Source organism: Mauremys reevesii, linkage group 17 (assembly GCF_016161935.1).
Source record: "Mauremys reevesii isolate NIE-2019 linkage group 17, ASM1616193v1, whole genome shotgun sequence".
NCBI lineage: Eukaryota > Metazoa > Chordata > Testudines > Geoemydidae > Mauremys > Mauremys reevesii.
Window position 1 is genome coordinate 372,434 of NC_052639.1, and position 22,503 is coordinate 394,936.

A 22,503-nucleotide genomic window follows, 5' to 3' on the forward strand; every position below is an offset into this window, starting at 1 on the left:
GTGACCAGTTTGGGAGACGAACCCTGCACCAACCAGTTGTTGAGGTACAGTACTCTAAGATGCTGTTCTTTCTAAGATGGGCTGCTTTCATAGCCAGGCATTTCATGAAAGTCCTTGGAGCTGTTGATAGCCAGAATGGCAGCACTCTGTACTGATAGTGTGTGTTGCCCACACAAAAAAACAGATATTTCCTCTGTGCTGAACGGATGGAAATATAGAAATATGCCTGGTGCAGACAGAGAGCTGCAGAATAGTCCAGAGGATCCAGGGAAGGAAGCATGGAGGAGATACTTACCATGTGAAGCTTGAATTGGCTGTGACAAAGAGGGAATTTTCTGTAATATTTTCAGGAAGCCTATCTGTATCTCAGTTTCCCTTTGTGCTCTGTATTGCTACCCAGTCAACCTAGAGGTGTGCAGGAGGCATGAGGTATGTGTGTCACCTAGTTATCTGGGTGGAATGAATAGGGTCATTAAAGAACGGTCTGGAACCAACCCAAATCACCAGAAGGTCCAGCGAAACAAAGAGATGTCCCACAACTGAACAATGCGCACCTAAAAGCAGGAAACTCCAGTGGGTGGGACATGTGAACTGAGCTGGAGAACAAAGGGAACAAGATGTCAGGTAATCAGGAAGAGGCAGCCCTTCCGAGGGACTCAGCTGCTTTCACTGGGGTGGACAAAAGACAGAGGGAGAGAGAGACCAAATCAGGGATGGAGTCCATCACACCTTGGCTGGATCATCATGGCACATTGGCATACAAAAGTGTTCAGATCCCTGAGGTATAATACCGGACACCAACCTTCTGACTTCTTGGGGTCCAGAAAGTAGTGGGAATAAACCCACTGTCCCTGAAACAGCTGAGGAACCTTCTCTGTTGCTCCCAGAGATATGAGTGACTGAACCTCTTGATGTAATAACCTTGCATGGGAGGAGTCCCTGGTGGGGCGGGGAAGATGGATCAGGGTTCAAGAGGACTTGGAATTGGATCAAGTACACTTGTTGAATTACCTCCAGTAGGTACTCACTGATCAGTGGTAATATGGGTCCAGACTTCCTGGAAATAATGTGAATGGTCTGCAAATGGGGTGGGAAAGGGTAAAGTCATCTGAGACTGGTTGGCAGCTCTTGATGGAAATGTCAAATTCACTGCTTCAGGGAAGAGAGGGGAGGGCTAAGAGCCGTAGTTATTGTAGAAGTCAGGTTTCGTTTGTGAGGATGTTGCTTCTCTCTGGACTGCTCTGAAGACCTCTGGTAGGTGTGGTAGAATGGAGCAGTAACAGGATGTCTCTGAAATGGACGAGACTGCTTCCTTTCAATCTGTGGGGTATAAATACCCAGGGAGTGTGGCGGGAAATCTTTTTGCATGTGTAACACTGGGACCCAAGGCCCACTTTGTGGCAACCAGTAGAGAGCACAGAAGGAAGAAGGGTCTAAGGAGCCCCTTAGTCTGGGATGTCTGTGTGACAGTCTGTACCCTTATGTTCATCCTGTTTACAAGACTATGATACATTTTGTACAAAGTATGTCTTGTGAGGTATCATTGGAAAACTCATACTGTGTTGGTCATTATTTTCCCAGTGAAATGTGTGGCAACATTGTATGTAAAGTTATAAGATTCTACTGTATGGTATTAATAAGACATGTTCCATGTCCGGAGGGCAGTCACAAACCGGTTCCCCAGAGATAAAAGCATAGCTGATTCTTAAGCCAGGTGTCAATGAAATCAAATGGACCATCACTTGGTTAAGTGGCCACTCTTCAGTAGGAGAGAGGATGTGGGGAAAAAATCTACATCTCGAGACAGAAACAGCTTGAGGTTCCCATCCAAACAGACTTTCTGTCTCCTGATCTTCAGCTGGAGATAATTCTCAAAGAAGAAGAAAGGAGAGCAGATGCCCCAAATGATGTCTCCCTTTCTCTCTACCCACAGTATTGACAACACCTGAAGAACAAAGGAAGCAGCACTGGACTGGGGATGGATCCACACTGAAAGAGATTCAGCCAGTAACATGTAGTGAGAGAGACCTTTGCTTTGAATATACTTAGCTTGTTAAGTTAGGTATTAGTTACTTTTTACTTTTATTTTCTTGTAACCAATTCTGAAGTTTAGGCCTCATTACTTGTAATCACTTCAAATCTATCTTTTGTAGTTAATAAATTTATTTTACTCTTTGATTTAAAACTGGGTGTTTGGATTGAAGTTTTTAGGAAACTCCATTTGAGAAAACAGGATTTGTGCATATCATTTCCTGTTAATAAAATTAGAGACTTTATACGAGCTTGTATTGTACAAGAGGACACCGGGCAATACAAGACGTACATTTTTGGGGTAAAGTGTGGGACTGGGAATTTTCTGGGGTTGCTCTACAGTGTAATTCAAGAGTGGCTGGCCATAGCACTCATACAATATAACTGGGAGTAACTTACATGCTAGAGGCTGGGTGTGAGCAGACCAGGAGTGGTAGCTCTCACAGCGAAGCAGTGTAAAAGGTACCCTAGGTTGGAGAATTGAGGGAACAGATCTGTTCATTGGTCTAGATTGTACCTTGGCTAATGTCACACTATGTACTAGTTTGCCAAAGAGTGTCATGTAAGGTCTTTAATGAAAGCCCGTGTCACACTGGTCATCCTAACAATTGTGAGAGGTGTGTATGGAAAACATATGAGGAGTTATGTATATGTATTAAAAATATGTTCTCTAGGTCTGTGAGTTAATGCAGGTCACCAAAAGGTGATCCACATACTCCTGTCAGGCAGGGAGGGAAGAGATGCTTCTCTCTCTCTGGCCACTCATGTGTAAACTGAGTTTTGAGTGGTTCACAGCGGGGTACCATTTACAGTCTGAGCAAAATGCTAATCAACAGATTGTGAGAGCGGCGGGAAAAAAGAAAAGCAGCAGGGGATATCCTGTTGAGGAGTAAACGCAATGAACATTTGGAACCATATCTGGGGTGCCGATGAACCCCCAGTTATCCTTGACCGGGGAGGCCAGCTGCCAGGGTCTTCACCGCATGAAAGAAAGGTCTCAGCCCTCCTGATTGAAAAATGCCGTGAGAAGAGGACTTGGGGTAAGCAGTGCCTTATTAGACAAAAGGGCATCTTGTTAACTGAGTTCAGGCTCTAGAATGTGTTTATGATTTTATTGTATATTTAACCCCTTGTTTCCAATACTTTGGTTTACTGGCATAGGGATCTCTGTGCTTTGTTAAATAAACACCCACTTGCTTGCTCTGTAATAAATCTAAGTTCTGTGTGTTAATTGGAGCTGGGATCTAAGGTATAACTAGTAAGCTGTGGTGCACTGGTCTTCTGGGAGCAGTGGGCCTGGTAATTCTGTGAGTGCCCAGTGGAGAAGGGGCCGGACACTATAGGGGATGCTCAGAGGACTGGGGGCTGGAGCGTGCCCATTGCTAACCTGTGAAGAAAGCCTGTGTTGCTGGTCAGGGAACTGAGTCCCGGCAGGCTCGGTCTAGGCCTTCTCACGCTAAGAGCAGGTGGTAGCGAGGTGCCTCACAAGCCTGGGGAACCTTGGGAAGCGTCACAAACACTTCAGCCAGTTTTGCACTTTCAAGTTCACTCCCCTCAAAGGGAAGAACGTCCAATGTATTTCCAGCGTCCCTTGGCAGCCCAGAGCACTGTAGCCATGATGGGCGATGCTTGGTGACTGCTGTCACCATAGATCTTGAAGTGGGGTCCACCGCATCTATTGGTGCTGAATGAGGCCTTAACTATTAACTGACCCCGAAATTTGTCCTTGGCTTCAGAAGGATGTTTCTCCAGGACCTCAATGGCCTTGTTCCAGTTCAAATGGTCAGAACAGGAAAGGAAATTATCAAAATTTGCCACACAAACTTGTAACTCACAGATGAGTAGCTCTTCCCATGAGATCCAGTATTTTCAGTTTCTTATCTCATGGGGTGGTCTTAGAAGATTGTGGTTTAGTCATTGACTCTGCTGCAGTCACCACTAAAGACCCAGGAGGAGGCTGAGAACAGAAATATTTAAATCCTACAGGAAGGACTTGACGTTGCTTTTATGTCTTCTTTGACAGAAGTGGTAAAGATGGTGGAGTCTGCCACAATAAATGGACTGGTACAAAAATGCCCTTCTATAGGAACTGCAAGTCTCTCAGGCAAAGGAGTGTGTAAAATGTCCAGCAATTTGTCCCTTTTCCTGGACACTCTGCATTGGGATCCCCAATGCCTCCACCATGCACTGCAGAAGCTCTTGGTACATTTTATCGTTTGCCAATAGAGATGTAGGAGGTGGTGCTATGACTTCATCTGACGATGAGGATGTTCCCCAATTGCCCCAGCAAGTAGCTGTTGGGGCATAACTTCCTGCATCATCTGGAGCTGTATGTCAGAAGCTTGAGAAGTCTATGGCACAACCAGTTGATCCTTCAAAGAATACCTCACCCTCAAGTGGATCTGGCTATGTGTTTAGAATGTCATGAGACCACGGGGGCTAGTAAGGCCAGGAACGTTGGCCATACCAGTAAAGGGAATGAAGCCATGTAGGTGGATACAAGCAGAGGGTCTAGTGCAATCATGCCTATATCTGCCCTTATTCCTAAAGGGTTTCTCTAATACATAGGGACCATAAAAGGGTACCCTAGTGGAACAGAATATTGAGCCCCCTTCACTACCTCCACAAGAAGAAGTGGAGGCTGAAAACTCTTCTAATAGATGGGCTGATCTTAAGGGTGCCCGAGGAACATCACAGAATCACAGAAATGTAGGGCTGGAAGGAACATTGAGAGGTCATCTAGTCCAGCCCCCTGCACTGAGGCAGGACCAAGTAAACCCAGACGAGACCATCCCTGACAGGTGTTTGCCCAACCTGTTCTTAAACACCTCCAGTGATGGGGTTTCCACAACCAGGACCGGCTCTACAGCTTTCACCACTACAAGCAGCGCGTGGAATTGCCGCCGCAGGCGGGTGGGGGGTGGGAAGTCCGTGGGCCCTTAGGGCAGCAGGCGTGTTTCCGCGGCCGCGGCAAGTCGGCGGCAGCTGCTATGTTTAGCTGAAGCCACAGCAGACAGCTAAACATCGAAGCTGCCGCCGAATTGCCGCCACTGCGGAAACACGCCTGCCGCCATAAGGGCACACGGACTGCCCACCCCCCACCTGCCCACGATGGCAATTCGGCGTGCTGGCTGAGGGCAAAACGACAGGGACTGCCGCCTCTTGCAGTTTGCCACCCCAAGCACCAGCTTGGAATGCTGGTGCCTGGAGCCGGCCCTGTCCACAACCACGCTTGGAAGTGTGTTCCAGAGCTTAAATACACTTATAGTTAGGAAGTTTTTCCTCATACACCTCTACCCCAATATAACGTAACCCAATATAACACAAATTCAGATATAACACGGGAAAGCAGCGCTCGGGGGGGGGGGGGCTGCACACTCCGGCGGATCAAAGCAAGTTTGGTATAACGCGGTAAGATTTTTTGGCTCCCGAGGACAGCGTTATATCGAGGTAGAGGTGTATTTAATCTAAATCTCCCTTGCAGCAGATTAAGCTCCTTGTCTGACCTTCAGTGGAGATGTAAACAATTGATCTCCATCCTCTTTATAACAGCCCTTAACATATTTGAAGACTGTCCTCAGGTCGCCCTTCAGACTTCTTTTCTTCAGACTACATATGCCCAGTTTTTTGACCTTTCCTCATACGGCAGGTCATTTGCCTTTGATCATTTTGGTTGCTCTCCTCTGGACTGTCTCCAATTTATCCACATCTTTCTTAAAGTGTGGCACCCAGAACTGGACCCAGGATTGCAGCTGAGGTCTCACCAGTGCTGACTGGAATGGGACAATTACCTCCTGTGCTATACATTCAGCACTCCTATTAATACACTTCAGAATGAAATTAGCCTTTTTTGTAACTGCATCACACTGTTGACTTGTATTCCATCTGTGATTGACTGTAACCCACACATCCTTTCCAGCAGTATTATCATCTAGCCAGGTATTCCACATTTTGTAATTGTTCATTTGATTTTGACTCCCTAAGTGTTGTACTTTGCACTTGTCTTTAATTAATTACGTCTTATTGATTTCAGACCCATTCTCTAATATGTCAAAGTTGTTAAGAATTTGAATTCTGTCCTCCAAAGTGCTAGCAACCCCTCCCAGCTTGGTGTCATCAGCAAATTTTATAAGCACATTCTCCATTCCATTATTCAAGTCATTAAATGACAATACTGAGTAGTACTGGACCCAGGACTGATGCTTGCAGGATCCTATTAGACACGAAATCCTCCCTGCAGTGCCAAGGGATCAGTCATCAGAGGAACCAAGGACTCAGGACTCCTTCTCTCTGGGCGCCAGAGGGACCAGGGATTGGCCTCGAGCCACCCTTTTTAAGTGACAAAGAAAGAGGAGACGTAGCAGACACCTGAGGAGGAGATCTACTCCCATGCTCCTTGGCAGGATGGCGTCCATCACGCTCGAGGTTGCTAACCGGGGCAGGCACAGCCTTAGAGGTGGAAGAGATGGCTGCCAGGGTAACATAACCTGTCTACTCCTACTTGAGAGTCCCCCGTTTATACATCCCAGGATCGCATTAGCGCTTTTGGCCACAGTGTCACACTGGGAGCTTGTCTTCAGCTGAAGCAGCAAAGAATCCTGTGGCACCTTATAGACTAACAGAAGTTTTGCAGCATGAGCTTTTGTGGGTGACTACCCACTTCTTCGGATGTTATCCATCACAATCCCCAAGTGTTTTTCAGAGTCCCTGCTTCCCAGGCTAGACTCCACCACCCTGTAAGTATGGCCGACACTCTTTGCTCCGAGGAGAGGGACCTAACTAACTAAACCATTATCTCCTGTAAAAATTGTTAACTATCAAATATTACTATTTACAAAATATAAAGAGAAAAACTTCAGCGGAGCAGGAGACCGGACACTGCTGCTGGCTCTGGCTCTCAGCCAGAGGCTGTGAGAAGGAACTGAGGGTAGGCTGCTTGTTCAACCCCCATCGTGCCCTCGGGAAGGGGGGCTTGAGGACATGGAGAACACAGCTAACGCATCCGATCTCCAGTGCATGGGGCACATGAGCACCAGAAGTGCAGTACATCCGGCAAGCAGTCAACATCAATGGAGGTTACAGTGTGGTACAGACATATCCCACTCTGTCACACCGGTAATCCCGTTACCTTGCCAGTGTAGGGGATTCCAGCCTTGTAAGTCTCGTCAGCATCCTCAAAGGTCACCGTAGCGATTTCAGACACGATGTCACAGCTCTTGGTTGCATTGAGCTCCACCCCTAGCAGGAGAGGGAGGGACGATAGGAGGAAGGTGCTGGTGCTAAGAGTGACACCAGAGTTCAGGCTATGTCCCATTTTTCTCTCCATAACAATCCGCCCAGCCATTTCTACCCCTTCTCACTATGGAGTGGAGGGTGTGATTGGGGGAGAATCTGGGAGGTTCGGCTGGGGGTGGAGAAAGATTTTCCTGGATAATCTAGAAACTAGAAAATTTAGATCCACCTTCCATGGGGCTTAATCCCAAACCAGCCACGTGACATTTGCCAGCAGGGTCTCCTGGCTCTGCGGCCCTTTCCCCAGCAGAGAGCTCCTTACTGAGCGGCCCCAGAGCTGACCCCGCACACAGGCCTCTCGGCACAGGGCCTGCCCCCAGAAAGGGCCATTTTCAGAAGTGCCCAGTGATCTGTTGCTGTTCTGGACCCGCTCTCCTCCAGCCACTTTGCCATCGCTGATGTCAGCACCCGAGGGGAAGGTTGTAGCCACCCCACAGTTACAGTTTTCAGCCAAACGGGTGTCGGCTGCTCTGGAAATCAGGATTCTTCTGGGTTAAATGTGGAGTTATCTGGGTTCGTTACTAAGCGATTAGCACTTGCCGTTTTGAACGCTAAGCGCTAACGTCACTGAGGCCGTGACTCAGGGCCCAGCGACACAGGCTGGGCCGTCACTCCGCTCTGCCAGCTCAGTCCACAGCCAGAGGCCACTCGCGGGAGGGTGTTTAGTCTTTGCATGAACGTGCCCAGGTCTGAACTTCTCATGAGGGATCGATCCCAGTGAATGGGCTGAACCAGAACCCCAGACCCAAAACCCCCAACGCTACCTGTGGGCCCATCGCTAAAGCAGCTGGGCTACGAATGCCTATCACATGTGCAAGTGAGCCCCTCTGCCCCTGGGGGTTCAGAGCTGGGGGCGTGCACGTGTGCTTGATTTCAGTCCCACCTGTTCCCAGGCTTGCCAATTTTGGTTGGAAGTATTCCTGGAGGTTTCTTCGCATGACATAATCTTTAATTAAAGATTAATATTTAATTCCTGGAGACTCCAGGCCAATCCTGGAGGGTTGTCAACCTTACCTGTCCCCTCCTCCAAGAGAGACGCGTAGGCCTGAAAGCGCCGCTTGTAGCCAGAGTAGGTCAGGTTGAAGAGAGCCGTCCCCACCTCTCTGGAAAAGCAGCCATTGCTGTCAGTCTGCAGGGAGAGAATCAGAGCCCGTTAGCAGCAGCTCTGCACCAGGCCCCGCAGGTGTCAGCTCAGCGGGTCTCTCATCGGGCTTGGCCTGGTTAGTGCTGGGACGGGAGACACTCAAAGAGAACCTGGGTGCTGAAGTCAGCAGCAGGGGGCACTCTCAACTTGGAGTCAGCCCTGACCCTGGTACCCCAGTGCAGCACTAGGGGGCGCTGTGCAGCTGGCGCTGTTGTGGGTGGCCACTTGTGCCCATCACAGACATAAAACAGGCTCTGGCCACTCGTGACCATCACAGATCCCCTGGTGCTGGTCCCCCATCGTCATGGTAACGCTGGCTGATTCCAATTGTCCCCACCCAGGCCCCCAGGGACTGAGAGCATTCGGGGAGATCTGCCCCCACCTAACAAGAGCTGCTGATGAGGACGGGCGGCCCCGTAACCTGGGGCACTAGCCTAAGTCTGGAGAGTCCCTGCTCTGCCACAGGCTGCCTGCAAGTCCCTCTGAGTACGGCTCCAGCAGAAACCCCCTGCGGCCGCGAGTCTGAGCCCAGCCCTGCGGATCCCGCTTGTGCTGCGGGGCTAGAACCAGCAGGTCAATGGTTGGGTCCAGGCACTAGACCCAGGGAGGCTCCAGCCGAGCATCTACACTGTCCCTTTAGCACCACGGTGCAAGCCCCAGGCAGCAGAGCTGGGCTGGGAGACGCTTCCGCAGGGTTTTTGCTGCGCAGACGGACCCTGAGCATCTCCGTGCCTCAGTTCCCCATCTGTACAATGGGCACAGGAGCCTGCCCCGCCTCCCGGGGGCTAGGAGGGTAAGTGAGGCACTGAGATAGTGTGGTGAAGGTGGGGGCGGGGGGGGGCGTAGAAGTCTCTGAGCCCTGCGACACAGCTGCCAGTTGTCTGCAGTGTGTGTGTTTGTGGTGTGCTTGCTGCTTGATTGAAATATACCATACGGTCTGTTTGTGCTGAGCCTAGCGGCCTGCTAGGCAAGGCTGAGAGCTGCTTAAGGAGGCTACGATCCCTAAGCCCTTTAGCCCCCATCAACCCTTAACCAGGGGGCAGGGCTACTCAGGAAAACCAGGGGTTTAAAAAGCCTGCTCCTAAGCAACCAGAGGAGCTAGTGAACAGGAGCGGCTAACAGGGGAGTTTTGCGAGGGAGTTTAGAGCAGGGAGTGTGAGCTGGGGGGATAGATACTCTTAACATTCTTTAAATTTAAAGCCCAAACCACCCCCTGATAAAACCAAAACAACAACAAAGGACCAAGCTTCAGTAGTAAAAAGGGAATGCAGGGAAAAGTCCAGCAACAGAGTCGGGGCTACCCAGGTTATTGCATCCAAGGCAGCATGTATGATTACCTGCCCTACGGCAGGTGGCCTATGTGTGTATTCGATGCAAGGAGCTCCTGGCCCTCAGATACTGTGTATGGGCTTTGGAGACCAGAGTGGCTGAACTGGAGGAGCTGAGGGAGACATAGAGGTACACAGATGAGACTTTCCGGGACACAGTAGAACAGTCCCACACCTGCCTCTGTGCTGTTGAGGAGGATGAAAGTCTCAGGGAAGAAGAACATCCAACTGGAGCAGAGGGAAATGATCCCATAGTTGGGACCCTCCTTCCAGATGATGTCGTGGTATCCTCTCGCCCTGAGGATACCTCTCTAGGGGAGGGAACTCAACTGTTCATTAGAAACATAGATAGCTTGGTTTGTGATGACTGGGATAACTGTATGGTGACTTGCCAGCCTGGTGTGAAGGTTGCAGATCTCTCGAGACATCTAGATAGACTTCTGTGTAGTTCTGGGGAGGAGCTGGTGGTCGTGGTATATGTGGATACCAATGACATAGAGAAGGATATGAGAGAGGTCCTGGAGGCCAAATTTAGGCTAGGTAAGAGATTGAAGTCCAGGACCTCCATGGTGACATTATGCTTCCAGTTCCACATGCAGGGCCAGTTAGACAGGCAGAACTGCAGGGTCTCAATGCGTGGATGAGACGATGGTGTAGGGAGAAGGGGTTTAGGATTATTAGGAACTGGGGAAACTTTTGGGAAAGGGGGAGCCAATACAGGAAGGATGGGCTCCACCTAAACCAAAATGGAACCAGATTGCTGGCACTTAAAATTAAAAAGGTCATAGAGCAGTTTTTAAACTAAGGCCTGGGGGAAAGTCGACAAGTACGGAGGAGCACGTGATTCAGACAGCGACATTGCTTAGGGGAGCATCTATTAATGGAGATTTTCTATGTCCTAGTAAGGAAGAGAGGATGGAAGATGATAAAATACAGGTAGGATCTGATGAGAAACAGTCAAATGAAAAAAAAAGTTCCATTCAATTACATCATGTAATGGCAGACAGCTAAAAAGTGACAAGTTTTTACAGTGCTTCTATACAAATGCTAGAAGTCTAAATAATAAGATGAGTATACTAGAGCACCTCATATTAAATGAGGATATTGATATAATAGGCATCACAGAAACTTGGTGGAATGAGGATAATCAATGGGACACAGTAATACCAGGGTACAAAATATATTGCAAGGACAGAACAGGTCGTGGTGGTTGGGGTGTGGCACTATATGTGAAAGAAAGAGTAGAATCAAATGAAGTAAAAATCTTAAATGAACCAAACAGTACCACAGAATCTCTATGGATAGTAATTCCATGCTTTAATAAGAAGATTATAGCAGTAGGGATATATTACTGACCACCTGACCATGATGGTTGTAGTGACTGTGAAATGCTCAGGCAGGTTAGAGAGGCTATAAAAATAAAAAACTCAATAATAATGGGGAATTTCAACTATCCCCATATTGACTGGGTTCATATCACCTCAGGAAGGGATGAAGAGAGAAAGTTTTTTTGACACCTTAAATGACTGCTTCTTGGAGCAGCTAGTCCTGGAACCCACAAGAGGAGAGGCAATTCTTGATTTAGTTCTAAGCAGAGCACAGGATCTGGTCCAAGAGGTGAATATAGCTGGACCGTTTGGCAATAGTAATCACAATATAATTAAATTTAACATCCATGTGGTGGGGAAAACACCGCAGCAGCCCAGCATGGTAGCATTTAATTTCAGAAAGGGGAACTACACAAAAATGAGGAAGTGCGTTAAACAGAAATTAAAAGGCACAGCGCCATAAGTGAAAACCCTGCAAGCTGCACCGAAACTTTTTAAAGACACCATAATAGAGGCTCAATTTAAATGTATCCCCCAAATTAAAAAACATAGTAAGAGAACCAAAAAAGTGCCACTGTGGCTAAACAACAAAGTAAAAGAAGCAGTGAGAGGTAAAAAGGCATCCTTTAAAAAATGGAAGTTAAATCCTAGGGAGGAAACTAGAAAGGAGCATAAACTCTAGCAAATTAAGTGTGAAAATATAATTAGAAAGGCCAAAAAAGAATTTGAAGAACAGCTAGCCATAGACTCAAAAAGTAGTAGCAAAAATTTGTTTAAGTACATCAGAAGCAGGAAGCCTGCTAAACAACCAGTGGGGCCACTGGACAATCGAAATGCTGAAGGAGCACTCAAGGATGATAAGGCCATTGCGGAGAAACTAAATGAATTCTTTGCATCGGTCTTCACAGCTGAGGATGTGAGGGAGATTCCCAAACCTGAGCCGTCCTTTGTAGGTGACAAATCTGAGGAATTGTCACATATTGAAGTGTCGCTAGAGGAGGTTTTGGAATTAATTGATAAACTTAACAGTAACAAGTCACCGGGACCAGATGGCATTCACCCAAGAGTTCTGAAAGAACTCAAATGTGAAATTGCGGAACTATTAACTATGGTTTGTAACTTGTCCTTTAAATCAGCTTCTGTACCAAATAACTGGAGGATAGCTAATGTCACGCCAATTTTTTAAAAGGCCTCCAGAGGTGATCTCGGCAATTACAGGCTGGTAAGCCTGACTTCAGTACTGGGCAAACTGGTTGAAATTATAGTACAGAACAAAATTGTCAGACACATAGATGAACATAATTTAATGGGGAAGAGTCAACATGGTTTTTCTAAAGGAAAATCATGCCTCACCAATCTACTAGAATTCCTTGAGGGGAACAACAAGCATGCGGACAAGGGGGATCCAGTGGATATAATGTATTTATATTTTCAGAAAGGCTTTGATAAGGTTCCTCACCAAAGGCTCTTTATCAAAGTAAGCTGTCATGGGATAAGAGGGAAGGTTATCTCATGGATTGGTAACTGGTTACAAGATGGGAAACAAAGGGTAGGAATAAATGGTCAGTTTTCAGAATGAAGAGAGGTAAATAGTGGTGTCCCCCAGGGGTCTGTACTGGGCCCAGTCCTATTCAACATATTCATATACGATTTGGAAAAAGGGGTAAATGGTGAGGTGGCAAAATTTGCAGATGATACAAAACTACTCAAGTTAGTTAAGTCAAAAGCAGACTGCGAAGAGCTACAAAGGGACTTCACAAAACTGGGTTACTGGGCAACAAAATGGCAGATTAAATTCAATGTTGATAAATGCAAAGTAATGCACATTGGAAAACATAATCCCAACCAATGTTCCCTCTAATTTTTTCCATCCATGTGCGGAATAAATTTTGTTATGTTTACCGAGGTATGTGCCTATGTGCACCACCAGTAGAAATAAATAACCAAGATCTAATATATATTTTAAAAAGTTACCATAGGAATAATTACTCCAGCCAGGACAGGTTAGGCATTTTAGAACTCAATACTCACATAATTAAATTTAAGTGTAAGTGTCTGTGACACAGAGACAGTGTGTGTGCTGGCTGCTGGGGAAAGCCGTGCACTGTCTCTTTAAAACACAAAGCTCTCCTGCTCTGTCCTGAGCCCTGTTGTCTCCCCTCCCCAGCTCTGTGAAGATGGGGTACCTGGGCATGGGGAGAGAGACAGAGACTCTGTGAGCTGGCTGCTGGGGAAATCTGAGAAACAGTGCCCTCACTGTCTCTTTAAGAAAGGCACTCAGCCACTCATCATTCAGAGGACAGCAGCTAACCAACCTGATAGCCATCTATGATGTGATAACTGGCTCTGTGGATATGGGGAAAGTGGTGGACCTGATATATCTTGACTTTAGCAAAGCTTTTAATACGGTCTCCCACAGTATTCTTGCCAGAAAGTTAAAGATGTATGGGCTGGATGAATGGACTATAGGGTGGATAGAAAGCTGGCTAGATTGTCGGGCTCAATGGCTCGATGTCTAGTTGGCAGACGGTATCAAGCGGTCGGTCCTGGGGCCAGTTTTGGTCAACATCTTTATTAATGATGTGGATGATGGGATGGATTGCACCCTCAGCAAGTTCGCAGATGACACTAAGCTGAGGGGAGAGGTAGATATGCTGGAGGGTAGGGATAGGGTCCAGAGTGACCTAGACAAATTAGAGGATTGGGCCAAAAGAAATCTGGTGAGGTTCAACAAGGACAAGTGCAGAGTCCTGCACTTAGGAAGGAAGAGTCCCATGCACCGCTACAGGCTGCGGACAGGAGCGTAGCTGGGGGGGTGCAGGGGAAGCAGCTGCTTCTCCTCAGCACTTTTTCCCAAAAGCGGCACCTTAGTTAGGGGTTACCATGGCGCCAGCGGACAGGGCCCATGCTCTGCTCTGAAGCTTGTCCTGCCGGGCCGGCAGAGAGAGGGCAGTGGCAACAGCAAAGGTTACTGGGCATGCTCAGTTCGGGTGAGAATGCTCAGTACACCCAAAATAGGGAATTGGGAGCAGGAGCTGTTTATGTCGTTACACCGGCACTGGGCTCCTGCAGGCAAGGGGCATGCAGCACGGCCGGAGGAGCCATGGGCGGGGGGCGGCATGGCTGGAGGAGCCATGGGGGGGTAATGGGGGCAGCACGGCATGGCCGGAGGAGCCATGGGGGGGGGGTGTCAGCGTGGCTGGAGGAGCCATGGGGGGGCACAGCATGGCAGCCCGCAGCATGAGCGGAGGAGCCATGGGGGGGCAGCACAGCCAGAGGAGCCATGGGGGAGGCCGTGGGGGCAGCACGGCATGGCCAGAGGAGCAATGGGTGGAGGCGGCACGGCCGGAGGAGCCAACCAAGGGGGGGGGCGCAGAGCGGCCAGAGGAAGAGCCAAGGGGGCGTGGCCAGAGGAGGAGCCAAGGGGGGCACCTTTTTTATGTTTGCTCCCCCTGCTCTTAGAACCTGGCTACGCCACTGGCTGGGGACTGACTGGCTAAGCAGAAGTTCTGCAGAAAAGGACCAGGGGTTCCAGTGGACGAGAAGCTGGATATGAGTCAGCAGTGTGCCCTTGTTGCCAAGAAGACCAACAGCATATTGGGCTGTTTTAGTAGGAGCATTGCCAGCAGATCGAGGGATGTTATCATTCCCCTCTATTCGGCACTGGTGAGGCCACATCTGGAGTATTGCGTCCAGTTTTGGGCCCCATACTACAGAAGGGATGTGGACAAATTGGAGAGTCTCCAGCAGAGGCCAACGAAAATGATTAGGGGGCTGGGCGCACATGAATTACAAGGAGAGGCTGAGGGAACGGGGCTTGCTTAGTCTGCAGAAGAGATGAGTGAGGGGGGGATTTGAGAGCAGCCTTCAACTACCTGAAGGGGGGTTCCAAAGAGGATGGAGCTCGGCTGTTCTCAGTGGTGGCAGATGACAGAACAAGGAGCAATGGTCTAAAGTTGCAGCGGGGGAGGTCTAGGTTGGATATTAGGAAACACTATTTCACTAGTAGGGTGGTGAAGCTCTGGAATGGGTTCCCTAGGGAGGTGGTGGAATCTCCTTCCTTAGAGATTTTTAAGGTCAGGCTTGACAAAGCCCTGGCTGGGATGATTTAGTTGGGATTGGTCCTGCTTTGAACAGGGGGTGGGACTAGAACCTCCTGAGGTCCCTCCCAACCCTGATATTCTATGTTTCTATGATCCTAGTCCTCCTGAGCCAGGCTGTCCCCTCTGCCCTGTTTTATAGAGATGGGGTGCAGGGGAAGGGGGACACCATGACATCAGCACCCACCCCCCTGCTCTGCACAGTGAGCAGGAGGGTCCCGGCTCCCGGGAGCAGCTGCAGGATGGAGCAAAATGGGGGGAGGGGCACCTGAATACATGCTGCTGGCTGCTCTGCTAATTAGCTGGGTGGCACTTAATTCTCATCTCTCGCAGTTTACAGGGAACACAGAACCCAACTATACATATAAAGTGATGGGGTCTAAATTAGCTGTTACAACTCAAGAGAGAGATTTTGGAGTCATTGTGGATAGTTCTCTGAAAACATCCACTCAATGTGCAGTGGCAGGTCAAAAAAGCAAACAGAACATTGGGAATCATTAAGACAGGGATAGATAATAAGACAGAAAACATCATATTGCCTCTATATAAATTCAAGGTATGGCCACATCTTGAATACTGCATGCAGATGTGGTCGCACCATCTAAAAAAAGATAGATTGGAATTGGAAAAGGTTCAGAAGAGGGAAACAACAATGATTAGGGGTATCGAACGGCTGCCATATGAGGAGAGATTAATAAGACTGGGACTTTTCATTTTGGAAAAGAGAAACCTAAGGAGGGATAAGACAGAGGTCTATAAACCCATGACTGGTGTGGAGAAAGTAAATAAGGACGTGTTATTTACTACTTCTCATAACACAAGAACCAGGGGCGGCTCCAGGCCCCAGCACGCCAAGCGCGTGCTTGGAGCGGCAAGCTGCAGGGGGCGCTCTGTCGGCGCCGCGGGGGCGGCAGGCAGGGTGCCTTCGGCGGCTTGCCTGCGGGAGGTCCGCTGGTCCCGCGGCTTCGGTGGACCTCCCGCAGGCAAGCCGCTGAACGCAGCCTGCCTGTGCCATGCTTGGGGCGGCGAAATGCCTAGAGCGGCCCCTGACAAGAACTAGGCGTCACCAAATGCAATTAATAGGTAGCAGGTTTAAAACAAACAAAAGGCAGTATTTCTTCACACAACACACAGTCAACCTGTGGAACTCTTTGCCAGAGGATGTTGTGAAGGCCAAGACTATAACAGGGTTCAAAAAAGAACTAGATAAGTTCATGGAGGATTGGTCCATCAATGGCTATTAGCCAGGATGGCCAGGGATGGTGTCCCTAGTGTCTGTTTGCCAGAAGCTGGGAATGGGAGACAGGGGATGGATCACTTGATGATTCCCTGTTCTGTTCATTCCCTCTGGGGCATGTGGCAATGGCCACTGCATCTGAAGAAGTGGGTATTCACCCACGAAAGCTCATGCTGCAGAACGTCTGTTAGTCTATAAGGTGCCACAGGATTCTTTATTGCTTCTGTCAATAGACAGGATACTGGGCTAGATGGACCTTTGGTCTGACCCAGTCTGGCCGTTCTTATGTCCCCACACCCAGCCTGCCAGATGCGGGACCGTGAAGGATCCAGGGCCTGATTCATCTGCACTTACACCAGCTTTACACCAATGTCACCAACATCATCACGGCAGATCACAGCCCCCCTCTGGCCAGTGTAAGAAAAACATGGAGAGGAACCTCCTCCAGCAGCATGTCATGTACCTGCCCCCTCCCCAGTCACACTCACCTGGCCGATAAGCAGTGTGCACAGAGTCACGGTTTGCTTGGCATGAAGACGGTACGAGGGATATGCTGGTTGTCCCTCCCAACACAGACTGGCCTGGACCCTCCCCAGGACGGGCTTCCCGTAGGTGTATCTGGTTAGCAGAGGGGAGCGAGAGGGTAAGTGGGAGGGGAGGGGGCCAACACCCCTGCCCATGGGGGGGGGTCCCTGCTGGGGTGGGGCTGGTCGTGTGGGTGGGAGTGAGAGCCCCAGGGAGCCCTGCCTGGCCATGAGCATGGGGCAGAGGGGGGCGCAGGCAGGGAAGAGGCAGGTCAGATCCTGGCCTGGGGGTGCGGGGGAGGGGAGTCAGGCCCAGGGCTGTACCAGCCCCCCCTTTATCGGCCCGGCAGGGCTGCTGTCACACTCACCGCCCGCACACCCGCAGCAGGAGCGTCTCATCCAGCACCGTCACCACGGGGGGCAGCTCCAGGGTCACTTCGAACTTGGGCAGCACTGGGGGCAGAGAGGGACGGGGTGAAACCGACTCGCAGCCCCGGCTCGGGGGTTTCATCGTGATCCTCGGCCTTGGCGCTTCTCCCCGGGTCGTGCAGCCCCCACCAACCTGCCGGCCGGGCGGGAAGGGGAAGGGCCCGGAAATGGAGCAGGGCTGGGCAGAGGCTGCAGGCTGCAGCAGTAGGGTTGCCAGGTGTCGGGTTTTCGACTGGGACGCCCGGTCGAAAAGGGACCCTGGCGGCTCCGGTTGGCACCACAGACCGGGCCGTTAAAAGTCCGGTCGGTGGGGCAGTGGGGCTAAGGCAGGCTCCCTGTGTGCCGTGGCTACGTGCTGCTCCCAGGAGCAGCGGCATGTCCTGCCTCCGGCTCCTACCCATAGGGGCAGCCAGGGGACTCCGCACACTACCCCCGACCCAAGCGCTGCCCCTCACAGCTCCCATTGGCTGGGAACCGTGGCTGCGAGCTGGAGGGGGGACATGCTGCTGCTTCCAGGAGCTGCTTGACATAAGCAACACCCGGAGCCTGCACCCCTGAGCCACCCTCTGCACCCCAACCTCCACCCCATCCCTGATCCCCCTCCAGCCCTCCGAACCCCTCGATCCCAGCCCAGAGCACCCTCCTGCATCCCAAACCCCTCATCCCTGGCCCCACCCCAGAGCTCACACCCCCTCCTGCACCCCAACCCCCTGAGCCAGCTCAGTGAAAATGAGCTAGTGAGTGAGGGTGGGGAGGGCGAATGACAGAGGGAGGCGGGATGGAGGGAGCAGGGGTGGTGCCTTGGGGGAGGGGCGGGGCAGGGGGTTCAGTTTTGTGCAAGTGGGAAGTTGGCAACCCCAGGCAGCAGGAGCCTTTTCAACCCCACTGACAGTAAAGCTGAAAAACAGCCTCTGCCCCCACTGCCTGGCCCCAATGCTCAAGGGCGGGGCAGTGCCAGGGACGACATGGGCTAGAGCCAGGCTGACCCTATTCCCCAAAGGGAAAACCGGGACACCACATGGGGATGGCCTGAGCCCCCCATTGCCCCGTGTGGGGCTGGCAGGAACGCACATAGCAGGTAGGGTGAGGATATTTCCCACAGGCTGGGGCTGGGGCTGGCGTCACTGATTGCTCACGTCCTGCCTGCCCCCTGCTTGGGGCTGGCATCGCTGCTCGCCCCCCTCCCATGTGCCTCTGCCCCCCACAGATCAAGTTGGCAAGAGCAAATAGGACAAATACCCACTTTTGCCAAAAAAGTCGGGTCAGTGGGACAGGGCTTAAGAAAAAAGGACTGTCCTGGCTACAATGGGATGTATGGTCACCAGAGCTGAGGTTTGGACCAGGGGTGACGTGGGCCTCAGAGCGAGGACGTGCCAGGCACCATGTGGGGCAGAGAGCAAGGACGTGCCAGGGACCATGGGAGCCCAGTGGACGTGGGCGTTTCTCCTGGCTGATGAGGTCCTGCCTGTTCCCCACCGAGAGCTGGTGTTCGGCTGGGACCTCGTCCCCAGCAGGGCCCCGCCAGGCAGCCTGGCCAGACAGGACCAAATTCACCCTGGGCTCAGCCCAGAGAAGCGGGGTGGGCTATTCCAGGGCAGTTTGTCCCTCAGGGTCTGGGCCGCCCTGGGGCACTGACAGGAGCTGGCTGGGCGGCTCCGAGGCCCAGAAGCCCCAGGAGGGGAGCGTGTGTTGGGGCCGGGTGAATGTGCAGCGCTGGGATGGGCCACCAGCTGGGGCAGGAAATTGCGGGGTGCCTGCTCTTTCCCTCCTACTTGCAAAATGGGGGGGTTGGCCAGAAGGGGAAAGGTGGGAGCAGGTGGTGGGAGGGGGGCTGAGGGGCAGGGTATGTGGGGAAGTGGGGGGAGGGAGGCAGGTGTGGTGGGTCGGGGCAGGTGGCAACTTTTCAAGGGAGACATCAGAGCTGTTCTCTCCTCCTCCCCTGAAGCAGACAGAGGAGGTTTTGGGGGGGGAGGATGGAGAAGGGGCTGCTGACATTTCCCTCCCGCTCCCAGTAACACCAGCTCTGGAAAGGGTGTGTATGTGTGAAGAGCCCCTTGTGCTCCAGGAGGATCAGAGATGGAGGTGGGGGACACATGCTGGAGCCGTGACCTCGGTCGCTGCCCTGGGCCCCGCTGGTCACCGTATTCCTCCACGCTGAACGAGTGCCTCGTCCCCTGCGCCTCGATGGCGTACGTCCCCAGGGCCGGTTCTGCAGACAGCGGGAGGGACAGATCCACGATGCCCTGCTGCGGAGTCACATCTCGCCATTGGGCGATGCGGTTCCCGTTGGGATCCTGGCAAACGGACACGCCCTGCTCAGCCGCTGCCCCCACACACGGCTCGTCCCCGGTAGCCCCCGAGAGCCTCGTGCTGCCGACGGGGGCTGGATCGACGCCCGGGGGCTCAAATCCTTCTCCTTAGCCTGGAGCAGGCACCGCCGGGCAGCTGCTGGGTAAGGGGGCCCCTGCCAGCGCCTCTCAGCCCTGACCCGAGGGCACCGCCCCTGGGGGGAACAGGCTCCCGAGGGACACCCCATCTCCAGCCTGGACAAAGCCCAGGGAACTCGCCATAGGGACCGTTTCCATCCCAGTGCTAGGCCTCTGGGGGTACGTTCCCTGCCCCCCTCCCCCCACACAGCCTCCCCAAACCTCCACCCCTCCCCTCTGCCCCTGCTGCTCCCGGAGACCCTCCCTCCTCCCCTGCCCTTCCCCATCAGGCTCCCAAGGGTGCTCCCCGCTGAGTTCCCCACCGGCTGATCAAGTCACTGCCTGACCCAGAGTTCGGGGGCTGGGAACATTCGGGGTGAGTGACTCAGGCAGGGATCCCAGCCAGGCCCAAACCCACCTGCCTCCCAGACAGACACCCCCAGATGCTGCAAACTCGGGGTGGGGAGGACGTAACCCGATGGCACAAATATCCCCTCCCTGCCCCCCATGGGGCCCAGCCCAGAAACGCCCTGTGCTCTGGGACCCTTTGCACCCCCACAGCAGGGCAGAGGCTCTAGGGCTGGATTGCTGGACACTGTGGTCACAGCCCAGACTCCTCTGGGATCCCCCCCACTGAACACCCCCGGGTGCCCTCGGATGAGCCAGACAGGAAGAGGAGGATGCTGGAGAGGCACAGACTGACCTGCACGGTCACCAGGGGCAGCTGCAAAGCAAACAGACAGGAGATGGCTGGTTAGAGGGACAGGAAACACCCCCCACTGCCCCCGGGTCTGCCTGTGACCTCCCCAGGGCCGGGGTGTCTCTGGGGCCATGGGGGATCATGGGGACAGCAGCGGGGGTGACAGAGGGAGCAGGGACAGGAAGGGGAGCCCATGAGGCTGGAGCCCTCGCACCTCCCGTGTCCCACCCTGCGGTGGCGGGTACAGGGCAGTGGGTGGCTGGTCTGTGCGTGGAGGAGCAGGGCGAGATGCTGGGGTCTCTGCCAAGGGACAGTCTAAGGGCCGGGGGTCTGCGCTGCAGCCAGTGCCCGGGCGAGGTGGCTGGGAGGGGAGCTGTCAATCTGTATTTCCACACTGGGCCCGATTCTGCCACCTCACTCAGCGCACGGCACGGTTAGGCTGAAAGGTGCTAATGACTATCATCGGGGGGGGCACCCACAGCCAATCACAGACTGCACTAAAGCCAGTGGGTGCCCACCGCGCTCACTACGGCTCCGTGCAATGTGCAACCAACCCTCTCTGCGCAGTGAAGATACTGCAACCAACAGTGGCCACTGCCCAAGGCACTGGGCTCTGAAGCCCAGGGGGATGCTCCACACGGCTGTTTTCAGCAGGCCAGCACAAGCCCTGCTACTGCAAGGCTGTTACCTGCCCTGGGAGACTCGCCCCCTGCAGCAGTGTAGACCAGCGGTTCTCAAACGTTAGCGCTCTGTGACGTTATTGATATAAATGGGGACCATATAGAACATGGGTTGCAACCAAGGTCCTGTAGTGGCTCCAAATCCTAAGTAAAGGGGGTCATATAAGGTGTCTAAGACCAGGTTCTGGGTTGCTGATTATAATTATGCTGTCTATATGTCTGTATCATTTTAGTTGAAGTTATGAATGTTGGCTCTATGCTGTCAGTATTTCAAGTTTGTGCTGTGCTTCTGGGGGAAGCCTCCCAGACAAGCTGGTGTTAGCTCTGCCTAGCCTGTTTGATGGCCCATTAAGGACCGTCAGCTACACAATGGACCCATGGAGAGAAGGCAGACACGCCTTGTGACTCAGCAAAGTATGCAGGGACTGGCCCATGTGACTCCAGGCTCCATTTTGCTGTAAATTTCCACAGTGAAGACAAAGAGATTCTTACACCTGGAAAAGCCTAATATAAGGCTGATGCTTCATCTCCATCTTGTCTTCAATCCTGCTTCTGACCTCTGGAGGAACTTTGCTACAAACTGAAGCTCTACACCAGGGACTGAGGACCCATCCCAGCGGGGGATGCATTCCAGAGACTTAAATTGAACCTGCAGTTTACTCCATCACTGCTGCAAGCCTGAACTAAGAACTTTGCCATTACTGTATGGAATTGATTCCATTTAACCAATTCTACCTCTCTTCTCTACCTTTTTCCCTTTGTAAATAAACCTTTAGATTTTAGATTCTAAAGGATTGGCAACAGCGTGATTTGTGGGTAAGATCTGATGTGTATATTGACCTGGGTCTGGGGCTTGGTCCTTTGGGATCGAGGGAACCTTCTTCTTTTATTGGGGTGTTGGTTTTCATAACCATTTATCCCCAGGGCGAGTGCACTGGTGGTGATACTGGGAGACTGGAGTGTCTAAGGAAATTGCTTGTGTGACTTGTGGTTAGCCAGTGGGGTGAGACCAAAGTCCTTTTTGTCTGGCTGGTTTGGTTTGCCTTAGAGGTGGAAAAACCCCAGCCTAGGGCTGTAACTGCCCTGTTTGAGCAATTGGTCCTGATTTGGCACTCTCAGTTGGGTCCCGCCAGAACAGCTCCGTCACACGCTCAGGGCGGGGGCAGCCCACAGAGACCCTCTGCCTCCGCCCCGGGGACATGATGGATGCTTCCGGGAGCAGCACGGAGCCAGGGCAGGTTGGGAGCCTGCTTTAGCCCTGCTGCACAGCTGACCGGACTTTTA

The 22,503-nt window shown here is 51.9% G+C and overlaps 1 protein-coding gene across 2 annotated transcripts in view; it reads right to left on the reverse strand.

Annotated features, from left to right (window-relative positions):
- The window catches only part of LOC120385141 (alpha-2-macroglobulin-like protein 1), a 60,033-nt gene that overhangs the window by 32,542 nt on the left and 4,988 nt on the right, over positions 1 to 22,503 (reverse strand). Inside the window, exons 5-10 of one of the 2 annotated variants that reach the window (XM_039504246.1) lie at positions 20,543 to 20,563; positions 19,554 to 19,707; positions 17,353 to 17,437; positions 16,949 to 17,078; positions 8,338 to 8,452; positions 7,160 to 7,269 (exon numbers count right to left, since the gene is read on the reverse strand). In XM_039504246.1, coding sequence (XP_039360180.1) covers positions 7,160 to 7,269; positions 8,338 to 8,452; positions 16,949 to 17,078; positions 17,353 to 17,437; positions 19,554 to 19,707; positions 20,543 to 20,563 — 615 coding nt within the window. Of the gene's footprint in view, positions 1 to 7,159; positions 7,270 to 8,337; positions 8,453 to 8,577; positions 8,754 to 16,948; positions 17,079 to 17,352; positions 17,438 to 19,553; positions 19,708 to 20,542; positions 20,564 to 22,503 lie in introns of those variants that run through there. The other variant, XM_039504247.1, reaches the window with a different exon arrangement.